This window comes from Poecilia reticulata, chromosome 9 (assembly GCF_904066995.2).
Source record: "Poecilia reticulata chromosome 9, P_reticulata-male-v2, whole genome shotgun sequence".
Classification (NCBI taxonomy): Eukaryota; Metazoa; Chordata; class Actinopteri; order Cyprinodontiformes; family Poeciliidae; genus Poecilia; species Poecilia reticulata.
In genome coordinates, this window is record NC_088838.1 from 33,660,016 (window position 1) to 33,683,109 (window position 23,094).

At 45.1% G+C, this 23,094-nt stretch overlaps 2 protein-coding genes across 3 annotated transcripts in view; one reads left to right on the forward strand and one right to left on the reverse strand.

Annotated features, from left to right (window-relative positions):
- The window catches only part of LOC103470838 (ADAMTS-like 2), a 40,173-nt gene extending 31,828 nt beyond the window's left edge, over positions 1–8,345 (reverse strand). The window contains exon 1 of the mRNA XM_081610977.1: positions 8,165–8,345. The gene's annotated coding sequence lies outside the window, so the exon portion shown is untranslated. The remainder of the gene's footprint in view (positions 1–8,164) is intronic.
- A 5,483-nt stretch (positions 8,346–13,828) lies between these two features.
- mymk (myomaker, myoblast fusion factor) lies at positions 13,829–22,583 on the forward strand. 2 transcript variants are annotated; one of them, XM_081610981.1, is made up of 6 exons: positions 13,829–16,312; positions 17,180–17,294; positions 19,396–19,544; positions 20,029–20,088; positions 20,260–20,400; positions 21,500–22,583. In XM_081610981.1, exons 1-6 carry the CDS (start codon positions 16,178–16,180, stop codon positions 21,701–21,703), a joined length of 804 nt encoding a protein of 267 aa, XP_081467107.1. In that variant the 5' UTR covers positions 13,829–16,177; the 3' UTR covers positions 21,704–22,583. The 2 variants fall into 2 exon arrangements, with proteins under 2 accessions (XP_081467107.1, XP_008417734.1); XM_008419512.3 differs by having other exon boundaries at positions 13,832–16,312; positions 20,029–20,145.
- Positions 22,584–23,094: the final 511 nt, after the last annotated feature.

Consider the following 23,094-nt stretch of genomic DNA (forward strand, 5'->3'; position numbering starts at 1 on the left):
TCCCTTCGCTGCTACACAGGTAGGCCTTTGTTTAGCTCCACAGACCATAAGGAAATGTACATGTCTGTATGTAAAGGCTGGCAGGAACAGACACAGACTCACAGGAAAGGAGGCTTCTCTGAGGAGTTTCCTGAAATTCAAGGATTCCGTGAAGTCCCAAAGAGTTGAGAGGAAAGTCACGGAAAAAATTTAATTAATCCGTTTTTTGAGTTATCATCTGGTTAGGGAACCAGAAACTTTACATTTTTACATAAAATTAGCTCAAGTTTAGTTCTGTAGTACATTTCAGTGACAAGGCAGTTCAGTGTTACATGACAATAACGTCATGCAGTCATAAATTAAGAAACAAGCGGTAAACTTTACATTTAGTCAAATATCAAAATCATGAAGCAAATACACATTAAGTATATTCCAGTTACTGATAATCAAACTCTAACCAGCTGCGTTTTCGGCTTGGATTTAAAGGAACTCAGTGTTTCAGCTGTTTTACAGTTTCCTGGAAGTTTGTTCCAGATTTGTGGTGCATAGAAGCTGAATGCTGCTCCTCCATGTTTGGTTCTGGTTCTGGATGCAGAGCAGAACCAGAACCAGTATCATTTGTACTCTTTTGAGAATCCCACAGACTAAATAATCTGGATTAAATGTTACAAACTGATTTAAAAAACTCAACTTGGCTTAAAAACAACCATTGTATCATTTTCTGAATCTGTTTTGATAATGGTGATACAATGTTGGCGCCAGTGGTTTGTACAGATAAGTAAATGTTATAAGAAGACTAGAGAAGAACCACTGGCCTAGTCAAAGTCCAGATCTAACTCTAATTGTTCTTGTTGTTTGTCTTCCCTCTGGTTGTGGGAGTTTTGCTCTTACTTTTCTACTTTGGCACAGTTGCTAAAGTCATCTTGGCCTGAAATGATTTGCGTTGGTCTATCAGTCCAGTCTTCTTTGACTTTTGTTGGGACTTTACGTCGTCTTCCGCCTCCTGAATCTGACTTGTTGACCTTTGACCTGGACTGAATGCAGCTGAGCCATTGCCTCCACGTCCGTCTAGTTAGAGTTTCTACCACAAACAGTCACGTTTTGCTGCGGAGGGAAAAAGCGATCACTAATGAACTTCTTGTTGATGTTCTGAGTACATCTTCTGAACTTTAGCAGATTAATTGTCGGCCATTATCTTTGCCATTAATTATCTGCCATTATTGCTTCTCCTTTGGGTGTTTTTGCTCAAACTGTTCCCTATAAATTTCTCTCCTAACTGTTTTAATTCGGGTTTTAACTGTATGAAGAATGTGCTCTAAACCTCCCTGCATGTTTTATTCAAACTGTGGAGGCTCCTCAGAGGAGGACGTTGATTGCCAGCACAGGCTCATTGATCCCTGAACTCCCAGTTTTAGGCAGGTCTTAATAAAATAAGCAAGCAGCTGGTCTCACCCTCTGCAGTCTGGCTTTCTCTGCGTTAAATATTGGTGGCAGGTGTCTTGAAGCAGCCACAGAAACACCTGGACTTCATTATCCAACCAGACGCAGCTGGAGCGCGGCCAGCTGCCAGACACACACTCAGGGAGGAGACGGACGCTTTGTCCGACACGGATACACGTGCACACACACTCAGCCAGTGGCATGACTCAGCGCCGGCACACACTGCGGCTCTGTGCATGCTGGAGCTCACACACAGGTATCCCACACACACACACTCCACCTCTCTGCTGTTTACAGACACACATTAGGAACGATAGAGCAGATTCTGACTTTCAGCTCAGCATTTTGCATTTGCGTACAAACTTTATTGGGGAAATTTGGCCAAAATGCTAAATTTCCAGCAAATGTTCTCCGTGTGCAGCGTCCCCCGCTGAGGGAAGCACCTTCATCATCGCACTGCATGTTCCCACTCTGCCTCAGCAGGAGCTAAACCTCCAACTGGATTAAAAACTACCGTCATCCTCAGGATGATGGTGTGAACCAGCCGGCCAGGAAACCACCGCTGAAAGGTTTTCTCTTTCTGCCAATGAAATATTTTATCTCTGAAGTCAAGTTGAAGTTATTTAAAACTTTTATTTGAAAACTTGTTTTACTTTGAACTTAATTTGCCAAAAACCTTTAAGTCGTTTCCCATAGAGACCAAAAAACAGAAACAATAGGAAGAAACATAAAATATTATTATTCAATTATAGAAAATTAGTAATTACTCAATAATAAGTGAGCACAGGGACTTCCACAGACAGACACTAGGGGGTGCTGGAGTGCCTGCTCTTTTCCTCTGGACAAAGTGCCCTTCTGAAATCACTGTTTTTATTACTGTTTTTTTTACAGTGTGTGGCCCAAGATAATCTTTAGAAGATTTTTTTATTGCCATTTTTTCATGACTAGACATTTAAACTTTCCCTCAGTTCATTCATTCACTCATTCATCATATCATCATGTACCGTACACTGTAAAAATTGATTTCTGCACTATTTAAATTGAGTTGAATTAAGCATTTTAATCTTGATCCTTCATTTCTGGGACTTATGAACTTATTAAAGCTAAACCTCTTCAGGATTATCCAACTCATTCTAGATGGGATTCTACATTTTGAGCGTAAGCTGGTAAAACAAATTTTAAGTAGATCTGATCATCAAATAAGCTACATTTGACCTTAAGAATATTTTACTTATTTTAGAAATCTTGTTTAGTTAAAATGAGTTAGCCTAATTCCTTTCCGTGGCCAGGTTAGCGTTGCATTTTGGGACACAGCAGGGGTTTTTCATAAAGCATAAAGTCCAACGTTTAAGACGTCTTCTCATAATCACTCCGTATTTTTCTCTGATCATTTTACCTGAATTAGTTCCCAGAAACACGACTGATGTGAATTCGGTTCTGCCGGCCTGGACCAACTGACCCATAAACAGACCAAATGTTCTGTTCCGGTTCTGGTTTGCTTTGGATTTTCTCTGCGTGAAAAGAAACTGAACCACCAGAAAAAGTTACAGGTGAACAAATTCAGACCCAGGTAACCAAACCGCGGGATGAATGTTTCTGCCTGTCCTCAGTTCTGCTGGAGGTCTCCTCCTGCTGAAAGGAAGTCATTCCTCTCCACTGTCGCCACATGCTTGCTCAGGATCAGGGGGTGCAGGAAAGTCCAGGTTCAGTGCATCTGATTGGTCTTCCTTAGATAACTTTCCAGCAGTTGGTATCTTAGATAACTGGAGTTATGCCAAGGTTTTCAAAACCTGAGAGACCGCACACACGACGATAAAAAGTCAAATGAAAGACGACACGCCACACGAACACATTTCTCTCACTAACGTTTAGGTGTCGGGTCAGAAATCTGATAAAACCTCTCGATTTCAGCGTAAACAAACATGGCCGACTGCAGGAACATATTTAATAGAGAAAAACGAAACAAGTCTCTGATGTCCATCAGACTTTCCGATATTTTGTCTTCAGTAGTTTGATTCTTCGTCTCCCTGCTTTCTGATTGGCCACACGTTGCATTTAACAGGCTGTGTTCTCGCTCGTCCTGCAATGTACCCCGATTTTAGATTGAAACGGTCCCAACGTCTTCCCAAGCGGAGCAGATCACTCTTCACACGCAGCAGGAATAACTTCTACGTTTACTTTAAGAGCCATCCAGACACTCGGAGCGTTCCTGAGATTGGAAGGGAAAAATCTGGATAAAAATCTTTCCGTGTGAACTAGACATTACATTAGTCATGTTGTGTTTAATTGCTTTACCTGGATTTGGAGCAAATAAAACAGAATTATATATATATTTGTACTTTTGTGCTTCAGATTGCCTTGAGATGAAGTTTGTTTCTCTGGTGGTTGTACAAGCTGAACTGAACAATAAAACATAATGAAGGTTTTCCTTCAGTAAAGAGGACCATCTGTCCTCAGTGTAGCGAGGCGCTCTGTAGTTTCTACAACGTTGGGATGAAAGATATGATCGCGTAGAGCTGGGACGGAGCTGCTACAGGAAACCAGAACCAGGTTTCTCTGGGTTTCACCTCCCTGCAGGTTGCAGTCGGCCTGCTGCCGTCCAGACAGAGTCTTCCTCTCTCCTTCCTCTCTCTGCTGTCGTTTCCCAGCAGCCAAGCAGGCAGACAAAAAAAAAAAAGAAGACAAAAGTAAACACAGTTCCCTCGTCTTCCCTGCTCCCGAACTCTCTCCCCACCCTGATGGACCCCTGGGGCCCCTCGCCTCTCCGTCTTGTTTTTGTAGTCGTGGAAACCTTAGGAGACAGACGGACAGCAGAGGTCTGTCCCCAGGACGCCGGACTGGAGCTGATCACGCTGTCCGGCACCTGTTATACGAATATCGTCTCTTAAATGAAGATGTTTTACAGGTTTAATTAAATGTATGAATCATGGAGAGAACGTATTTAACCAGGTTTCATTTAACTAGGTGGAACATAAAGCTTTGAGCGTTTTATTCATCCGTCCAGGTTTAATGTTCTGACTCAAGATTTCCAATCTTCAAATAGGTTTTCTGTTTCCGAGGTTTTCAGGGTTATTTACATCCACATCTTTTATTGCTCTAACAGGCAGACACGTCCTGTAAGTCACAATGATGCACAGACGATCAACAGGCATTGGAAAGCAGAGAAGTCCAAGTGAACAATCACCAGGAGCTTTTCTCTCTGTTTTCCATCCTCTATTTGCTTTCCTGAGATTGGTTCAGAGAGGGAAACCCAGTCATCCCTTTCCACAGTGAAAAGGGTGACTAACTGACTGACTCATGAGTCAAAAGACACTCCATCTCGTCTTCTGGTTCTGCCTAAAGGTCTCTACCAAGTGATGCGTCCTTTTAAAACAAATGAGATGCTCAAACGACTTCAGCTGACTCCTTCTGTTGGTAGACTCGGTTCAACTGGAAACCAAAACTGCAACATTTCTGACATTTTCAGCTTCTCTTTCTCACTGCACTGTGTCAAGTGAACCAAACCCTTTGAGCAACCTGTTCCCATCCTTGCCTGTGGGGGCGCTGTGCCAAGAACCACTGAAGGAAACGACACAAAACTTCTGAAGAAGACACCGAGCGCAACTTTGATTTTTTACGAAATTTCAACTAAACTGGAGTGGCGTCAGATTTTAGCAGTTGGAGAATTTCTTGTTAATTTCTCGTCTAAAGACCACAAGACATTTCTCCCGCTAGCGATAGATTCAAGTGTTTGTTTTGGTTGTTTTTACCCAGAATGCCCTGCAATGTAGCCCACTTCCGAGATCTGGAGTTGTCTCCGGTCCACTTGGCGTTCACATATGCATTCGAACCGCACCGGGGTTCACTACAGCCAAACTGAGACCGAGGTTTTTAGGCGGACCAGAGTTCGATTACGTATCCACATCTACCCAAATGAGCCGGACTGTCTAGGCAAGCAAACTAGATTTGGATTAGAGAGGACTAAACAAGATTGGTGTGGATACAACCTGCGACATCATGTTGCTATGAGTCAAAAGAGAAACTCCTCCTCAGCAAAAGATGCCATCGTCTCTGTGGTAACATCAGCATCGTCCTCACACTCATTCACACACTACTAGAGGTGAAACTGGGTGAAACGTGACTCTTGTTTTGCCTTATGAAGGATTCCTATGGAAGAACAACCTGAGAATCCTAACAAAAAGTTCTTTCTACTCTTCAGCTGCGTGCACACAGACTTGGCAGAGGTTTTACATCAGATGTTCTTACCAGCCTAACACCTTTCTGTTATCGTGGGGGGAGAAGGAGGCGGGGTTCACAGCGGGAACCTACAACCAACTGGCTCTGCCAACCTGAACCACTGCCGTCTGAGAAATCCATTCAAGTACTTTTAATGATTTGTAGCAAAGAGGATTTATTAGATCAATAAACTCAGATACAGGTCATAAAGGCAGTGGTCAGAAATCCTGCTGTTCACACATTCTGATCTCAGATGAACTCGGATCATTCCTGACTTTGAGTCACTGTGAAGAAAACGATCAAACGAAATGCAGTAAGTGAAGCACCAGAGCCATCGTGGAACTTCGTTATCTTATCATTGCTGCTGCTTGAATCTTTCTGGCTCATTTCACTCACTTCATCCCAGCTGTGTGTTGGGTAACTTCACCAGGCTCACACAGTTGCTGGTTCAATTCTCATCTTGGCTTCTGTCTGAAAGTCAGGATTCCCAATTGACTGTAGGAGAAAAGGTTGATGTAAACGTCACCTGTGGAGCTTTGGCGATACCCGATCCAGGAACTTAGAGAGCTACAGGAAGCAGCCGCTGAGCGTTGGAGAGGCGACCGCTGCATTCTGATCATTTCTTAGCGACGAAAAGCCGAATGACACGTTGGTAATTAGACAAACCCCAGCATCGGTCAGACGCTGGAGGCGAGAGGCTGGTTGTGGGTGTCTGCTTGTCGAGAAACGGACTCATTCCGCGGTCTCCTCTCACAGGAATGATGACTGAGAAAGGATTCGGATCAGAGATGGGAGGAAGGAACCGGAGAGAGGAAGGCTTTTAGTGAAGTTCTTCAGAGCCGGGATTTCCAGGAACGCAGCTACGTTCAGCTCATCTGGACTTGAAAAGAAGAGCTGGAGGGTTTTAATGCAGAGACTTGAGAAGGCAGAGTAATTGATCTAATAAAATTATAATAGATCGCACATATTTACTATGATTAAGATGCAGATTAAACACTGTACTCAGAAATATTGACTGCAGCTTCTCCACAAAACCTTTACTTCTTGGATCAGGAACAAAAGAGTCGGTTCAGATGGTGTTGCTCTGATCCGTGTTGACTTCCTCACATGATTAATGGCTTTAATTTACAATGCATAGCTAATGAGCTCATCAGATTAAAACTGCACTAAAACTGCATTAAAACTGCATAACATATCAAAGCGCTTTGTAACGTGTGCAGAGCTCAAATCTATTTCTATTATGTTGTGAATCCTCAGCTTTTTCTTTCTTCACTTAAGAGTGGACAATATGAGCACAGGAGGTAACAGATGTTCACTAACTAAGGTAAGTTTACCTAATTCTTTGATTGGAAATCCAGTTTGGAGGTGTAAATTCATAATCGAACTCTGATGCGGACCAAAGAAGTTAACTCTGGTCTGCCTACAAACCTCAGTCTTGGTTTGGTTTCATTGATCTCTGCTGAGGTTCTAAGGCAGATGTGAACGCCAAGCGGACCAGAAACCACTCCAAAAGCAGGAAGGGGACTACAGAGCAGGGCATGCTGGGTAAATGCAACCAAAACAGACTAGCATGTCTAGCTCCCCTGGGAGAAATGGCTCGGTTGGAGGAGAAGTGCTCCATCCATCCATCCATCCATCCATCCATCCATCCATCCATCCATCCATCCATCCATTTTCTTACACCCTTGTCCCTCAGTGGGGTCGGGAGGGTTGCTGGTGCATCTCCAGTTAACGTTCCGGGCGAGAGGCGGGGTCACCCTGGACAGGTCGCCAGTCTGTCGCAGGGCGGAGGAATCCTCCTATTGTTAAAATGTGATGCCACTCCATTTCAGTTTACATTTTGTGGAGAAGGAAGTTGCGCTCATTGTCTTCTTCAGTGGTTCTTGGTGCAGTGCCCCCGCATACGAGCAGAGGAACAGGTTGCTCAAACTGTTTGGATTGTTTGACAGTGTGAGAACAAACCCCAGCAGCTGAAAATGTACCAAATGCTGCCATTTTGGTCTCTTTTCAATCCAAGTCTGTCGGGCAGTGAAAACAGCCTTAACTGAGCTCAACAATGACCAGTTTTTCTCTAAACAACATGAGCATTTTTTGAAAGCAAACATTTTCTGCATCAAGCAGGAAACGTTTGGTTGAAAAAGTTCAGCGTAGGATTTCTATCCCTTTAACTCCCAGACAAGCCGTGCTGGACCCACTGTGAGCCTCTACCTCACCAGTTTACACTCACATCTCCCAACAGCTGACAAGTTTCCAGTCAGACTTCGGGCCTCTCCAGGAATACACATGCACGCATGCCTGCACGGGAACACACACTCCTCTGAGAGCGAGTCAGCATTATTTTGTGGATTTGTTTTGGTCTGGTGCAAAACACAATTCCCATTGGCTCTAGCGTGCCTCATAAACACACAAACACACACAGAGCAGAGGGGAAACCACAACAGCACATGCAGGCGTCCAAAGAGCCAACACAGAAATCACACAAACTGCACAGCAGCAACACACTCAGAGGAGTTCCCAAATATTTACTCACCTCGCCTGCAGCAGTCCAAGGGCGTCTTGGTGTGTGCTGAAGATGCCACTCAGCGTCAGAGTGTGATTGAACGTGTGTGTGTGTCTGAATGTGCTTCAGCCTGCCGGCGACAGCAGTGTTGAGTTGTGATGAGAGCTGCTGTCAATGTGGAGTGAGGAGGGATAGAAAGAGGGATGAAGAAAGGGAGGGAGGTAAGGTGTGCTTTCCCTGCATCCCTCTTCCTCCTCCTCCTCTGTATGGGCTGGAGGAGGAGGTGGGAGGAGGAGGAGGTGGGAGGACCAGAGGAGTCTGGCTGACTGCTCTGCTTTCTGACTGATTTTTTTTTAGTAATCAGTTCATTAGTCTCAACTTCACATCTTCTTACTTGTGTCCTTAAGGTACTTTGACTACAGCTCTGAATCATACTTTCTACCTGACACTGATTTACTCCATAGCAACCAGAACGTTTTGGTTCAAACTTTGCTACAGGCCAATTACTACTTAAGTGCTGCTTGGAAGACGTCTTGCAACCACATGACCTCACATCGACTGTTCGGCTTTGGATGAAGGATGAGGATCCCTCACCCAGGAGAACAATCGGCTCCAACGCCTCTGCTGGACTCAGACTCGGTGAACGGTCCTCCTCTGATCCTCCTTCCTTGGATTGTAAGAGTCTTCAAAGCCTAAAATAGTCTTGATACAAAGTTCTTTATGTTTCTAAAGAACTAAAGAAATGTTTAGCTCCATGTTTGCTCATTTTTAGTGCTTTCTTCTGACCACATTAGGTTCCTTTATATTTTAAGGAAACAATCATATGCTTCAAACCTCTGAGACATCATGTCTCATGTTCTGAGGTTAGTTGGAAACATAAAGTCTGAATGGACCATGTTCAGGACGTCTTTGGTTCCCACATCGACAGCAACCAGAGGACCCACTGGTGGTTCCAGTGATGAAACCCATCAAGTTGCACTTTGGCTTTAGTGGTTGGCCTTAAGCAGACAGGAACCAGGCATCCAGAAGGTCTGCAGCTTCTTCGGTTGCAGAAACAGAAGCTGTGGAAAGGGAGGAATTTGAGGAGGTTGTGGAAAAGGACTTCTGGTTGTCCTAAAGGAAAGCAGGACTTTCCCCGGCTGTGTTTGGTTTGATGCTGACCAGGACTGAAGATATTGTTGGTAAGTGGAAGGAGCACTTTGCGGATCTGCTCAGTCTGGTCACCATGTTCTTTGTGGAGATGGTCTGAGCTGTGAGGTGATTCCATCATGATGGCAGAGACTGCCTTGGTCATTTAGACCCTCAGGGAGTCGGAAGTGGATCAGTGAATTCATGGTGGCTCAGAAGGTGGGAGTTCGGCTTGTAACTGGTGGGTTCTCCCAATCTGTCCGTCTCACTCGCTGTGTCCTTGGGCAAGACAGTTAACCTGCTTTCCCTGCCGGTGGTGGTCAGAGGGTCTGGTGGACCTTATTCATGAGGTTAAAACGTGGGATTCAATAGGAGAATCATCCTCGCTTTGGAACAATGGACCCAATGCCGCGGGGAAACTGTCTGGTTCACATGTGCTTTGCTGGGTTGGTTTGTGGCGGCATGAACTTTTACCTGGTCGCCGTCCTGTTTGTGTTGTTCCTGGATACGATGCCAAGGCGTAGTCATCCATCCATCCATCCATTTTCTTGCACCCTTGTCCCTTAGTGGGGTCGGGAGGGTTGCTGGTGCCTCTCCAGCTATCGTTTCGGGCGAGAGGCAGGGTCACCCTGGACAGGTCGCCAGTCTGTCACAGGGCAACACAGAGACACACAACCATGCACACACACTCACACCTAGGGGCAATTTGGTGAGGCCAATTAACCTGACAGTCATGTTTTTTTGGACTGTGGGAGGAAACCGGAGTACCCGGAGAAAACCCACCATGCACAGGGAGAACATGCAAACTCCATGCAGAAAGACCCCAGGCCGGGAATCGAACCCAGAACCTTCTTGCTGCAAGGCAACAGCTCTACCAACTGCGCCACTGTGCAGCCCAGGCGTAGTCATGTTTGGGGTTTTGTCTACTTTTTGAAGCAGATGTGGTCCTAACAGAAAGGCTTAGTCCGATTTAATGTCAGACAAGGAGAAAGAAAAAGGTTTTGTCTCAGTTTCTAACCAGAGGTCAACAGGGGAGCAACTAGGTCCAATGTTTAGATCGTAATAAAGTTAAAGAAATCTGTCGTTTCTTTAAACAGATTCAGACGTTTCCGTCTGAAACTGGGGTTGTTCCCAGAACTCTCCCTGATTCAGCAGCAGGTTCAGGGCCTCTTTGTAAACCTAAATGCATCTGTCTGTGTCTGTTTCTTTCCCTTTAATTTCCTGCAGTGATTTGTTTGTTTCTTCTTTGTTCATCTGAACTGATCTCCGTCTGTAAATGACTCCTTTCGGGTCACGAGGAACCATCAGGTGAGTCCAGAAGACCCAGGTGAATGATGTGAAGCAGAGCCGTCTGAGGACCACCGTGTCTTCCTGTCCTTTTTTCCCCTGTCTGTCTCAGTCCTTCGTGTTTTATTATGATTTCAGCTCGTCTCCTGTATCTTTCCCTCTGCTGTTATTTCTCGCCGCTCCCTCTTCCTCTCTACCTCGCTCAGTCGCTCCTCTGTTGCTACAGCTGTCTTTTCACTGTGCTGAACTTCTTCTGTCATTCCATGTTTCATGGTCTTACTTTCAGGTCTGTGAACTTACCTCCTGTCATTACCACAGATTCCTCTCAATCGTCTGTTCTCTTCCTGGTCAGATCGACTTCATCTCCACTTCATCTACCAGTTAGAATACACCACAATTTATTTGTCCAACGTATCAGGTCATAGTTGGTTCAGATTCAGTTATTTAGAAAACAATTATAAGTTGACGAATGGACGGAGGGACATGTGGACGGACAGCTTTCATGGACACTTTCCAGCCCACAAAAGCCCTCTAGGATTTTTATAAGATGAAGTTTGGCTGACATTGCAAGCGGGCGAAATAAACACTTCAAAATAAAATAAAACATGTTTAGCATCTTGTCTGCAGCCAAACGGCTTGAATAATAACCATAATAGAAAACAGGCAACATACAAGCGACAGTGTTGGGCGTGACGTGTGCTGGTCCTGTTCTTCAGCGTTAGCTCCCTGCTGATGGGGGCAGTTCACACCGTCTGCAGTACCGACCCACCAGTAATCCAAGCGCCACCTGGATGTGAGGGTTTAATAAAGTAAGTAACACTCCCACGTGTGTGTGTCTGTGTGTGTGTGTGTGTGTGTGTGTGCGTGTGTGTGTGTGTGTGTGCGTGTGTGTGTGTGTGTGTCTGTGTGTTTGCGTGTGTGTGTGTGTGTGTGTGTGTGTGTGTGTGTGTGTTTTGGAGCGTGCCCATTAGCAGCATGCAAAGTGTTGGGAGTCATTAGGGTTAGAGCCTCCAGACAAAGAGCAATTAAAAGGGTCATAAATGGAGCCGCAGTGAGAAATATTCAGAGGAAGAAAACTGGCCTTGCTCAGTTATTGGATGTTAGATAAAACACAGTTAAAAGAAAAATAATGTAGATGTTTGAGATGAATTATTGGACTAAATGACCTCTATTTCTCATTTCTTAAAACTCATTAAGCAGCCTCCACAGCATGAAACTGAAGGAATCGTGGGTATTTGGATCCACTTCAGTGGTGGAAATTATTTTATAAACTCTGTGTTCTGCATCACTTTTTCCTCTTTGACGCTAGCTGACATATTTAAGTTCAAAAAACATCTTGAAGGGCTGTTAACACATTTGCTGAGTCGCATAAAGGCACTGATGACATTAGGAAAGCAGTGGCCTTCAAAATAAAAGTTGCATCATTGAATTCCATGCAAATTAATGGGATTTCTACATTTACAACAAACCGTTGGGACATGAAAAGAAAAAACCATGCAAGACTCACTAGAGCATAAGTTGCATTTATTTGGAAATTGTTCATTGTCGATGTGATCTGGTGGCACGTCGTGCTCAGTTGCTTTCATCAAACACAGAAACTGTCAGTGTTGACTCAGAAATCTACTGGTAATTTCTGATATCTGTGCTCTGAGCCGGGTCAGGTACGGTGAAGTGCGCAGCGGAGACGCTGTGGTGATGGAGGAGCAGTAACACCTGCACAGTCATTCATATTCGCCTCCTTGGCGACTTCCAGGGTTTTCCTCATGGCTGCAGAGGGTAACGTTTAATCCTTGGCACAAGGTCTCGGTATCGCATAATATTGAACACATTAGTCAAAAATGCATCATAAAGTTTCTCCTACAACGTCTCAAGACATGGAAAACTAAAAAATGTCTGTAAAATACAACAATTTGGGGAAATCCTTACATCACAATGCAGAAGGACAGCCTGTGAAAGGTTCTGAAAGCCCACGAGCTCCAACATTCGGCCACTAGACGTCGTCATGGAAACCCATCATAAAGTCCATCTGGGGTTGGTACTGTTGTCTAAAGGGAGGATATCCTGTACCAGAGCCAGAACTACAGAACCTGACCTGGAAACGGCCCAGGATCGCCCTGCAGGTGGATGGATGCTGTACGTCAGGTTAAGTTAAATCAGCCAATAAACTGACCAAAGAGGTTTTCACTCCTGATAGTCCGGTAGATTTGGTTCGATTGGGGACTAACCTGTTCCCCTCCTCACCTGTGGGGGCGCTGCAGCAAGAACCACTGAAGGAAACGACAACAAAACCTCTGAAGACGCTGAGAGCAACTTAACTTCTTCCTGAAATGTAAGCAGACGAAGTGGCGTCATATTTTAGCGGTTCGAGGATTTCTCTAAAGACCACAAGTCATTTCTCCAGCTAGTGCTAGGCTAGCATGTTTGTTTTGACTATATTTACCCAGAATGCCCTGCGCTGGGCCTGATTCTCCGCTTGGCGTTCACATATGCGGTTCATGTCAACAGAACCGAGATCGAGGTTTGTAGGCGGACCAGAATGAGTGTTTTGGTCCAGTTACAGTCGCACCTCCACAAACCAACTGGACTTTCCAGACAAACGGACTGGAGTTGGATTAAAGAGACTAAACAGGCCTGGTGTGAATGCAAGATGTAATGCACCACTATAAATTCCTAATACATGCATTAAAAAATCAAGGACATTTTGTCATGTTGATATTTTGGCAGGCAGAAACATGTAAAGTGTGGATATTTAATGAAAACCCAAACACAGGGACATAAGATGGTTAAAATGACAGAATGAACAGAAGGAAGATGATCCATGGAAAACTGGAATAAATAAAACCAACTAAAAATAACAAAATACAGGAGTAAATAACACAGTTGGCACAAAAACACAGGTCGGTTCTGGTTTATTTAGTTCTCAGTTCCTGGGAACTTCTAATCCACGACTTTCTGTTTCCATGGGGTGTAAATATGAAGAACTGCACCAAAGAGGGACCTTCAGGTTTCCATAGCAACCATCAGGCGCCGTCTGCGCCCACAAAGTGTTTTCTGTCCTGCAGTCACACATAAATGTGAAGAGATGGATGAACTTTACAGAACCTCTTGAGTTTTAAGGTTGAGCTTCCGTCCAACAAACAGGAACAAATCAATAAACGACTAAAACATTTTGTTTTCCTCCAGTAAAGGTTGGATTCCTGCCGCAGCTTCAGGCTGAGATCCTGCTGCTGCCTCGGAAGAGAAGATTTGCCAACGAGGTATTTGCAGTTGATTCCCGGCAGATGGTGCGGTTCAGCCTCCCCGGTGCTGCGCCTGCTCTGGTTGATGAAACTCCCTGGGAATCGGAGGCATGTGGTGAGTCAGGGTCCGCTGTGACACTGCGCCCTTTGTGCTGCTGCCTCCAGCCTTGCAGCAGGTGCAGCAGCTGAGAGGGAGCAGCAGAGCCAACTGCTGCCACGCCGCCTGCCTTCAGAGTCAAATAAGGTTTGGAGATGATGAGCTTGATGTGCCACATGGGGTTTGTTTACATTCACACAGTTTGACCATCACAGGACTGGACTGGTTCTGGTCCAGTCGGGTTAAAAGTGGATGTTTGACTGTCCAGTTCAGCTGTTTCACTCAAATCAGCCTTCATGTTAGCTTTAATTAGACACTCTGCCTTTTCTCATGTAAGACCTTGAATCCAGAAGTTTCATTTGACAGATATAAGAAAATATTTGGTACATTTGTAGAGCATCAAGTCTGAATTTTCTCCATTAGACTTTTCATTACAGATGGCGATGAACATTGATAACTAAGCAGCTAAACCTGATTCAGTAATAATAGGCATTATGCTAAGTGGTAATTAGCAGAAGCTATTGCTAACACGCTAACAGCGCATTCCATTTGTAGTCGGAACTCGGAAATTTCAAAGAAAATCAACTGGAACGCCGTCCAAACTCGTATTTTCCCCACTTAACGTTTCAATATGGCCGCTCTTTGCCATGGTGGAAACTTGTTTATTTTACAAGCCACACTTTTAAGAGTGCATCTAAAATCAGTGTTGTAAACTGAACAAATAAAAAGTTGTTTGCTTAGCTCTGCTATTAGCCAACAAGCAGAACTTTATTTAACTGAAAGTTTACCGAACATCCAAGTAAATCAGCACGTTGGAATTTATTCTGAAAATCTTGGAACAAGCCAAGTATGTTTTCAAAGTGAGCAAAAATGCTAGACCGCTAATTAGCTCAGCATTTAGCACATTGGTGTATTAGCTGAAGTGTTCCCGCCATAAATATCTGCTTTGTTTTGGGGTTTTTTTTGGTCCAACAGCAGCTTCAGTCCTAAAACTCTGAGGAGAAACGAGCAGAGAAACACTTTAAACTGACTCCATGTCTGTTTTTCTTACCGTTTCCATATTTTCTGCAGTTTGTGTGACTCACTGTGACGCTACTTTAACACTTTTAAAAGTATTTGTCCAGTTTATCTATTATTAATCTATCTAGTTATTTTATTCCAGTAAAGACTGAGATGAACCGAAATGCTTGTATGTTTATTATAGTTTCTTCAGAACCAAGAACCATGAAGCCAGTTCAGTTTTTGTTTGTCTGAATCAAATGCTGCACAGATAGAAAACAGATGAAAACAAGACACAAATAAAAACAACAGTAACCGTTTCACGTCTTGATGTTTGTGTCCAGCTGGAGCAGCAGAGGGTTTTCACCAGTGCTCCCAGCTGATGTCTGCAGTTAACTGGGCGAAACTCTGCAGGATTTCAGCTCAACACTTAAAAACCCCGTAACGAAGACGAGCAACCGCAGAGCGAAGCCGGCTATAAAATCTTCTCCCCGACAGGAAGTGACAAATAAAAACTACAGATTCCCTCCAAGCAGCAGAGCTGGACTCGCTCTGCATTTCTTCCTTTCCTCTCCCGTCCACACAAATCACCAGACTGGCCTCGACGCTAATGGCGCTGAAGGTTCGACTGCAGAGAAACGTTTTTTAAATTCGGCCTGCTGATCCAAGATGGCCGAGGCTCTTTGGAAATATACATATTTATACATAAATCATGCGGTTTAATTCAGGCAGTCGGCTATTTGATCGACTCAACAAGAGGCAGAAGGAACGGCTCGGTTCTGAGCTATTCGGTGTTTTCTCACCTTGCGGTCCAGTAGACTCGGTTCTGTTGGGACCAAAGCTTAAGCATTTGTTCCATTTTCAGCTGCTTTGGTTCTCTTTCTATTTTCTATTGAGGCTTTTTTTTATTATTTGAATGTTTCTGTTAATCACATTTATTTTCACAATTTCAATTTGTGCTTTTTTATGGTAAATGGAAACGCAGCTAATGTTGGTCTGTGTGGAAGAAACCATCCGCTGAAGGTGACAGAATCAGGAGCGTTTGGACCAGGAGGAGAAGAATCCAACAGGCAGAAACAGATGCTTCACGTCGTCGGCCATGTTGGTCCTCACCCTGGTATGCAGACAGCTGGTCACCAACAACACGGGCCCCCGCAGCCCACATGGCCCCGTCATGTGAGGGACGTTTAAACTTTAAATGGCCTCGGTGGACAGCTGTCCTCCGACCCACAGAGGGGAGCGGGTCAGAAATGTTCTGCTGTGAAAGCTGCACCGCCTCAGTCTGATCCAGCCATGGGCGCCTTCATCGCCAAGATGCTGCTGCCCACGGCCAGCAGCCTGGTGTTCCTGCCGGCCGCCAGCGTGGCGGCCAAGAGGGGCTTCCACACCGAGGCCATGGTCTACTTCTTCACCATGTTCTTCACCGCGGTGAGAATCCAGAACCGTTTCGCTTTCCCGCAGCGTCCAGGACGACCAGCAGATCCCAGAGGCTGCGTTTTATTCATTACAGCTAAAAATGAGCTCAGGACAAAATTCATCAAAGGTTATAATCTGGAACAAACTTCCAGAAAACTGCAGAACAGCTGAAACCCTGAGTTCCTTTAAATCAGGACCAAAGCTCACCTGTTTGTTAGAACCATAATTATTGATCAACATATTCGATGTGTATGGATGATTTAGAGGAACTTGTAGGAAAATAATGTTTGTTACCAGTTTCTCTGTTGGTGATTGTATGACGTGTTTAGGGTTTTATATTTATGTTAAATTGGATTTGATTAGTTGAAAAAAATACATAAATTTAAGTGATGTTACTCTAATTGCTTATGTATTAACCAAATACTTACTAATTAAATGACTGTTATTAAAAATCAGTTAATAGTTACTATTAAATTAACTGTTAAATGTTACTGAAATAAACAAAGGTAATCAGTCAAAATAGTCAGAAAAATCACAATGAAATCTAAAAGTTATTAATGTAATATTAACCAGATGTTAATTTAATTTTAAAATTCCTATAATTTTGTATTTGTGCTATTTTGTTAGTTATGGTTGTTAATTTCTCATTGAGAATTATGTCATTTTTAAAAATACATTTATTTTGCATTTTAAAATTCTTTGTTTATTAGTATTAATCTAAAAAAATTACTTAATTTTTGCATCGAATCAGCTGATTGCTACACTGAATAAAAGTCTAATTTTTGCGGTAACTTTATTGTGAAGGGCCTCAGCGGTCCCGGCTCGGTTTAGTCCAGTTTCTGGTGGTGAAAGTGTAACTTTGTGACTCTGTTCCTGCAGATCTTTCATGCGTGTGACGGTCCAGGCCTGTCCATCCTCTGCTTTATGAGGTACGACATCCTGGAGTACTTCAGCGTTTACGGCACGGCGCTCTCCATGTGGGTCACGCTCGTAGGTAAAACCATATTCACGCCTCACTCACAGGTTCAAACCCTGCCTGGCCTGCCTGCTGCAGTTGCTGCAGCATTTGCTGCGTCTTTGGTTTCTGAACTCAGATGTTAACATTTTGCTCCGCCTGCGACTGACTGATGTACCAAATGTCAAACATCCTCTGATTGGTCCACGTGTCTTTAGCTTGTGTCAAATATGTCCCTAAAAATATCTTTACAATGTGCAACGCTGTGCTGGCTGGAGCTCCAATCAGAATGAATCTGGAATTAAATGACATTAAATCCTGGTTTCTGATTGGTTCACTGCAAAAACACAAAGTCTTACAAAGTGTTTTTTGGGTTAATAATGTCTTAGTGCACTTGAAATAAGATGACAGTGAATTTAAGATGTAGGAGCTTCTTTTATGTCAGTAATTCCTTAATATTGATTTTTTTTATGTTTCATTGGCTGATTATTTCACTTATTACAGGACATTTCTCACATAAGTGAAATAATCTGCCAGTGGAACGAGACCTTTTCACACATATTAATGATTTAAAACAAGCTCCAATTTCTTGCTAAGTAGTTACTTGTAAAGTTACTTTTGACTCATTTAAGTTGATTTGAAACTAGAAAAAAAATACTTGGTAATATTTTGTGTTTCTGCAGCGTTTATTTAGATTTGCTCTTAATTTGACCTTATTGTACCTGAATGTTAACACAACTGGTGTAGCGTCCAGCCACCGGTTAACTGGTGCAGCGTCCAGACACCAGTTAACTGGTGAAACGTCCATCCACCGGTTAACTGGTGCAGTGTCCATCCACCGGTTAACTGGTGAAACGTCCAGCCAGCGGTTAACTGGTGAAACGTCCATCCACCGGTTAACTGGTGAAACGTCCAGCCAGCGGTTAACTGGTGCAGCGTCCAGACACCGGTTAACTGGTGAAACGTCCAGCCAGCGGTTAACTGGTGAAACGTCCATCCACCGGTTAACTGGTGAAACGTCCAGCCAGCGGTTAACTGGTGAAACGTCCATCCACCGGTTAACTGGTGAAACGTCCAGCCAGTGGTTAACTGGTGCAGCGTCCAGACACCGGTTAACTGGTGAAACGTCCAGCCAGCGGTTAACTGGTGAAACGTCCATCCACCGGTTAACTGGTGAAACGTCCAGCCAGCGGTTAACTGGTGAAACGTCCAGCCACCGGTTAACTGGTGAAACGTCCAGCCAGTGGTTAACTGGTGCAGCGTCCAGCCAGTGGTTAACTGGTGCAGCGTCCAGCCAGTGGTTAACTGGTGCAGCGTCCAGACACCAGTTAACTGGTGAAACGTCCAGCCACCGGTTAACTGGTGAAACGTCCAGCCAGTGGTTAACTGGTGCGGCGTCCATCCACCGGTTAACTGGTGCAGCGTCCATCCACCGGTTAACTGGTGCAGCGTCCAGCCAGCGGTCAACTGGTACGGCGTCCAGCCACCGGTCAACTGGTACGGCGTCCAGCCACCGGTTAACTGGTGAAACGTCCAGCCAGTGGTTAACTGGTAGAGTGTCCAGCCACCGGTTAACTGGTGCGGCGTCCAGCCAGCGGTTAACTGGTACAGTGTCCAGCCAGTGGTTAACTGGTGCGGCGTCCAGCCACCGGTTAACTGGTGCGGCGTCCAGCCACCAGTTAACTGGTACGGCGTCCAGCCACCGGTTAACTGGTGAAACGTCCAGCCAGTGGTTAACTGGTACAGTGTCCAGCCAGTGGTTAACTGGTGCGGCGTCCAGCCACCGGTTAACTGGTGCGGCGTCCAGCCACCAGTTAACTGGTACGGCGTCCAGCCACCGGTTAACTGGTGAAACGTCCAGCCAGTGGTTAACTGGTACAGTGTCCAGCCACCGGTTAACTGGTGCGGCGTCCAGCCAGCGGTTAACTGGTACAGTGTCCAGCCAGTGGTTAACTGGTGCGGCGTCAAGCCAGCGGTTAACTGGTGTAGCGTCCAGCCAGTGGTTAACTGGTACAGTGTCCAGCCACCGGTTAACTGGTGCGGCGTCAAGCCAGCGGTTAACTGGTGAAACGTCCAGCCAGTGGTTAACTGGTGTAGCGTCCAGTAAAACCTGGATCCGTCTCCGGTCTCGTCTCTCCAGCTCTGGGAGACTTCGACGAGCCGCAGCGCTCCACCATATCGATGTTTGGAGTGCTGACCATCGCCGTGAGGATCTACCAGGACCGCTGGGGCTACGGGATCTACTCTGGACCAATCGGATCAGCCGTCTTCATCATCACCATCAAATGGGTGAGTGATGCGGTTAACAGTTAAAATTTAACAGAAGTAATTTTTGTTATTTAGAGTGTCATTAGAGGACAATGTTATTTATGTATCTATAATTGTCAGTTTCAAACTAAACGGTTAATTGGCAAGCTAAATATTTAGCTTGCCAATTAAACGTAAGGCGTCACCTTACAAGGGGGCGTGGCCACGACAGCTAAATATTTAACTCCCTGACTAAATATTTATTTGGTAAACAATTAGCTGAAACTGTGACATTTATAAATGAATAAATATTATAATTACAATATGCTTTTGAAAAGTTAAAAGTTATGCCTGACTAACTCAAATAATTAATTTCCGACCGTGTAAAGACTGAAGAACCTCTCCTGATATTCTGGAGGTTCTTCTTTCCCCTCCATGATCTGCATTTGAAAGAGCTTTTATTTTGATAGTGCTGCTTCCAGTGGGCCAGGTTTGTTATTGTCTGGTTGATGTTCTGATGTTCCAGCTGCAGAAGATGAAGCAGCTGAGGGCCGTCTACCCGGACAAGAGCGTTTACACGCAGCAGGTCGGTCCAGGCTGCTGCTTCGGCGCCCTCGCTCTGATGCTGCGCTTCTACTTTGAGGTGCCTCATCGTGAAAACAAAGCCCAGCCCACTAGATAAATGTCTGCCGCTCATCTGCGAGTCGATTGTTTGGGTTTTAATTACAGAGTCTGGCTGTCTTGTTTTGGCCTGCAGGAGTGGGACTACGCCTACGTCCACAGCTTCTACCATCTGTCTCTGGCCGTGTCCTTCGTGCTGCTGCTGCCCAAGAAGAACCGCTACGCCGGGTCGGGAGAAAACGCCGCAAAGATCACCTGCTTGACGCTCTGCTGCTGCGTATGTCACATTCACAGCCATACTCAGAGCCTGCACGAGTATTCACGGGAAGCAACAATCAGCAGCAAGCACACAAAAGATGCTAACTAAAAAACACAGAAACACGAAAAAAAACGTTGGAATAGGAAAATGCTGCTCCACAGGAAATGGTACCAAAGAGAAAACAAGAGTAAATATGAAATGTGGCTAACGCTAGCATGCTAATCATAAACATTAGGCGCAACACATAGCCTTCATGTGACATCACACGTCCATCTTGGGAGGTATCTGTAAATAACTTGCTGTGGAGTTGCTACGAGCCACGAGGTTAGCATTAGCTCTCGTCTTGTTCATATCTAACTTATAAACAACTTAACACTTTGCAACTATTATTACTGCGTCACAGTTTCCGAGTACTTTACCTCCCTGTGTGTGATAGTAAAGATAAGCATCAGTGACATTTACTGGAGAACTTACTGCTAAAGTAGCAAAATTAGCTTAGCTAATGTAGCTTTTACCTGCTAGCTAAGACAGACATGTAGCCTGTATGTTTGTTGCCACATGTACTTTCTCTGCCAGTCACCAGAACCTCGTTATTCACATGAAGAGGTCGTAGTCCTTTACGAATCCGTTGAAATACGGATTGTATGGTAGCAGTGGTGAACGACGATGTAGTCGGAGGCAGCTAAGGAGACAAGTCACCGATACGAGTCGATCCCAACAGCAGACGTTTAGTTGATGTATATTTTTTATATTTTGATATATACATCCTGTCTGTTGGTCTGGAAACCACGGATCATCTCTGCTTTGTGCTGCGTTGCCTACCAAGATGGCGCGGATCACATCCAGTGCAACCTTGTGGGAACTAATGAGCGGAAGATGATGCTAAGTGCTAACGGCTAATGATGCATCCATTTGTAGTCGGAACTCAAATTTCCTAATCAGAAATAATTCATCCATATGGGTTTCAATATGGCCGCTGCTGGCATCAGCAGTAAAAGTGATAAAATCCCAGCGACGTTCAGTTTGAGGCTGAAACATTTCAGCGTGTGGTGGGTGTGAAGACTTCAGTGAAGTCTCTAGTTTCTGTTTCTTTATCTCTGCTCTGTTTGCTCGCCAGACAATGTCGCCGGGTTCTTCCAAAGAAAAGACGAACAAACCACAGAAGAAGAAGTCGTCTCGGTCGGTGTGGCGACTCCCCACGGAGAAGCTGTGGCCCCGGGGGTCGGGCACCCCCACCCTGCCGGTCTGCGCCCCCCCGCCCTCCCCGCCGGTCAAAGGGACGAGCGTCAGCAAGCTGAAGGAGCTGAACGGCTGGAAGTGAAGCGGCGGTCAGCCGGGCGGGCCGGCGGCGCTGGATCGGCACCAAGCGGCTGTCAGGACTCAGGAAACCGACCCGCATGTGGATTTTCCTTCCTACACAGAAACTGCGACCTGGCTGGTTTTCTGTTTAAGCAGCCATCTGAGGAATCCGCCAGCGACTGGAAGACAGATGATAAACAAACAAAAGTGACCCGATGTAAAACTCTGAGGTGAATTAGACGTCGGATCAGAACCGGGACGCGCGAGACAGACGGCCGAGACGAGCCTGTAAAACTGACAGCGCGATTTATGAGATGATCAGACCAGCAGATGGTTTATCTCTCCAAAATGGATAAATTGTGTTCAGAGATGTTCCTCTGGGGAAGACGGCGGTCTGCGCGCCTCTTCCTTCTCCTTTCCATCGCTCCTAGAGAGGAAGCTGAGTTATTAGACTGTAAAGCAGAGCTGGGCGTTTCATCCGTCCTGCAGGTGCCAGAGACGTCATGAGGACATCAGTCTGTCTCTGGAGTCCTCATGTCTTCTGGAGGAGCAGGTGGACGGACTCCTGCCGTCGTCTGTTCCTGCTCAGAGCCACACGGAGGAAAAACACGACACAGAATCACTAGAATAAAGTCAGAAAATTACAGAAAATAAGTTCAATGTTAAGAAAATCACAAAATATTCTCTCAATACTACAAATTTACTCATAAATTTATCCTCGTACGTCTTTTTTCTTGTTATTTTGACTTTATTCTTGTAATATTATGACTTTATTCTTGTAATATGACTTTATCTTCTTATTGTCCTGATTCTCCGTCGTTCACGTCTCTCTGTGTGATCCGGTATTTATTTCATGTTGTTCTGATGTGTGTATTTTTTAAATAAACTGATATTTTAACGAAGCGCAGCAGCTTTTAACGTCTCCGTTTCTCTGAGAAATGCTCCGACCGCCACATACTCCAGTCCAGAACCTCTAATCTAATTGAACAGGAACGTACCGGGTTTCAGTGGGAGCTGAGCGCGTCACCTGTCCTGAACCCGACCCAAAGGCTACAAACCCGTCCGGCTTATCTCAGACCAAACAGTCTGCGTCCGCGGCGAGAGCGCCCGCCTTCCCGCCCGCCTCCCCCCGTCAGGGAATGCGTTGACCGGGGGCCAAGCCGCCGGCTCCGCGCCCTGAGAGGTGTTTGTGTCTGGGCCCTGACGGGTCGGTAAGGCGAGCCGTTCACTGCCCCACTCGGTGTGAAAAGCGGCTCCTTCACCCACACGCAGCCCGGACCGGGACCAAACTGGGAGGACTGGACACCAGCTGCTTCCTGTGTGCTGGACTGGTGGGACGGGGATGTGATGCGTTCACTGATCTAATAATGTCATAATTATCATTGATGCTGAATTTTGTTGCATTAGTTTTTC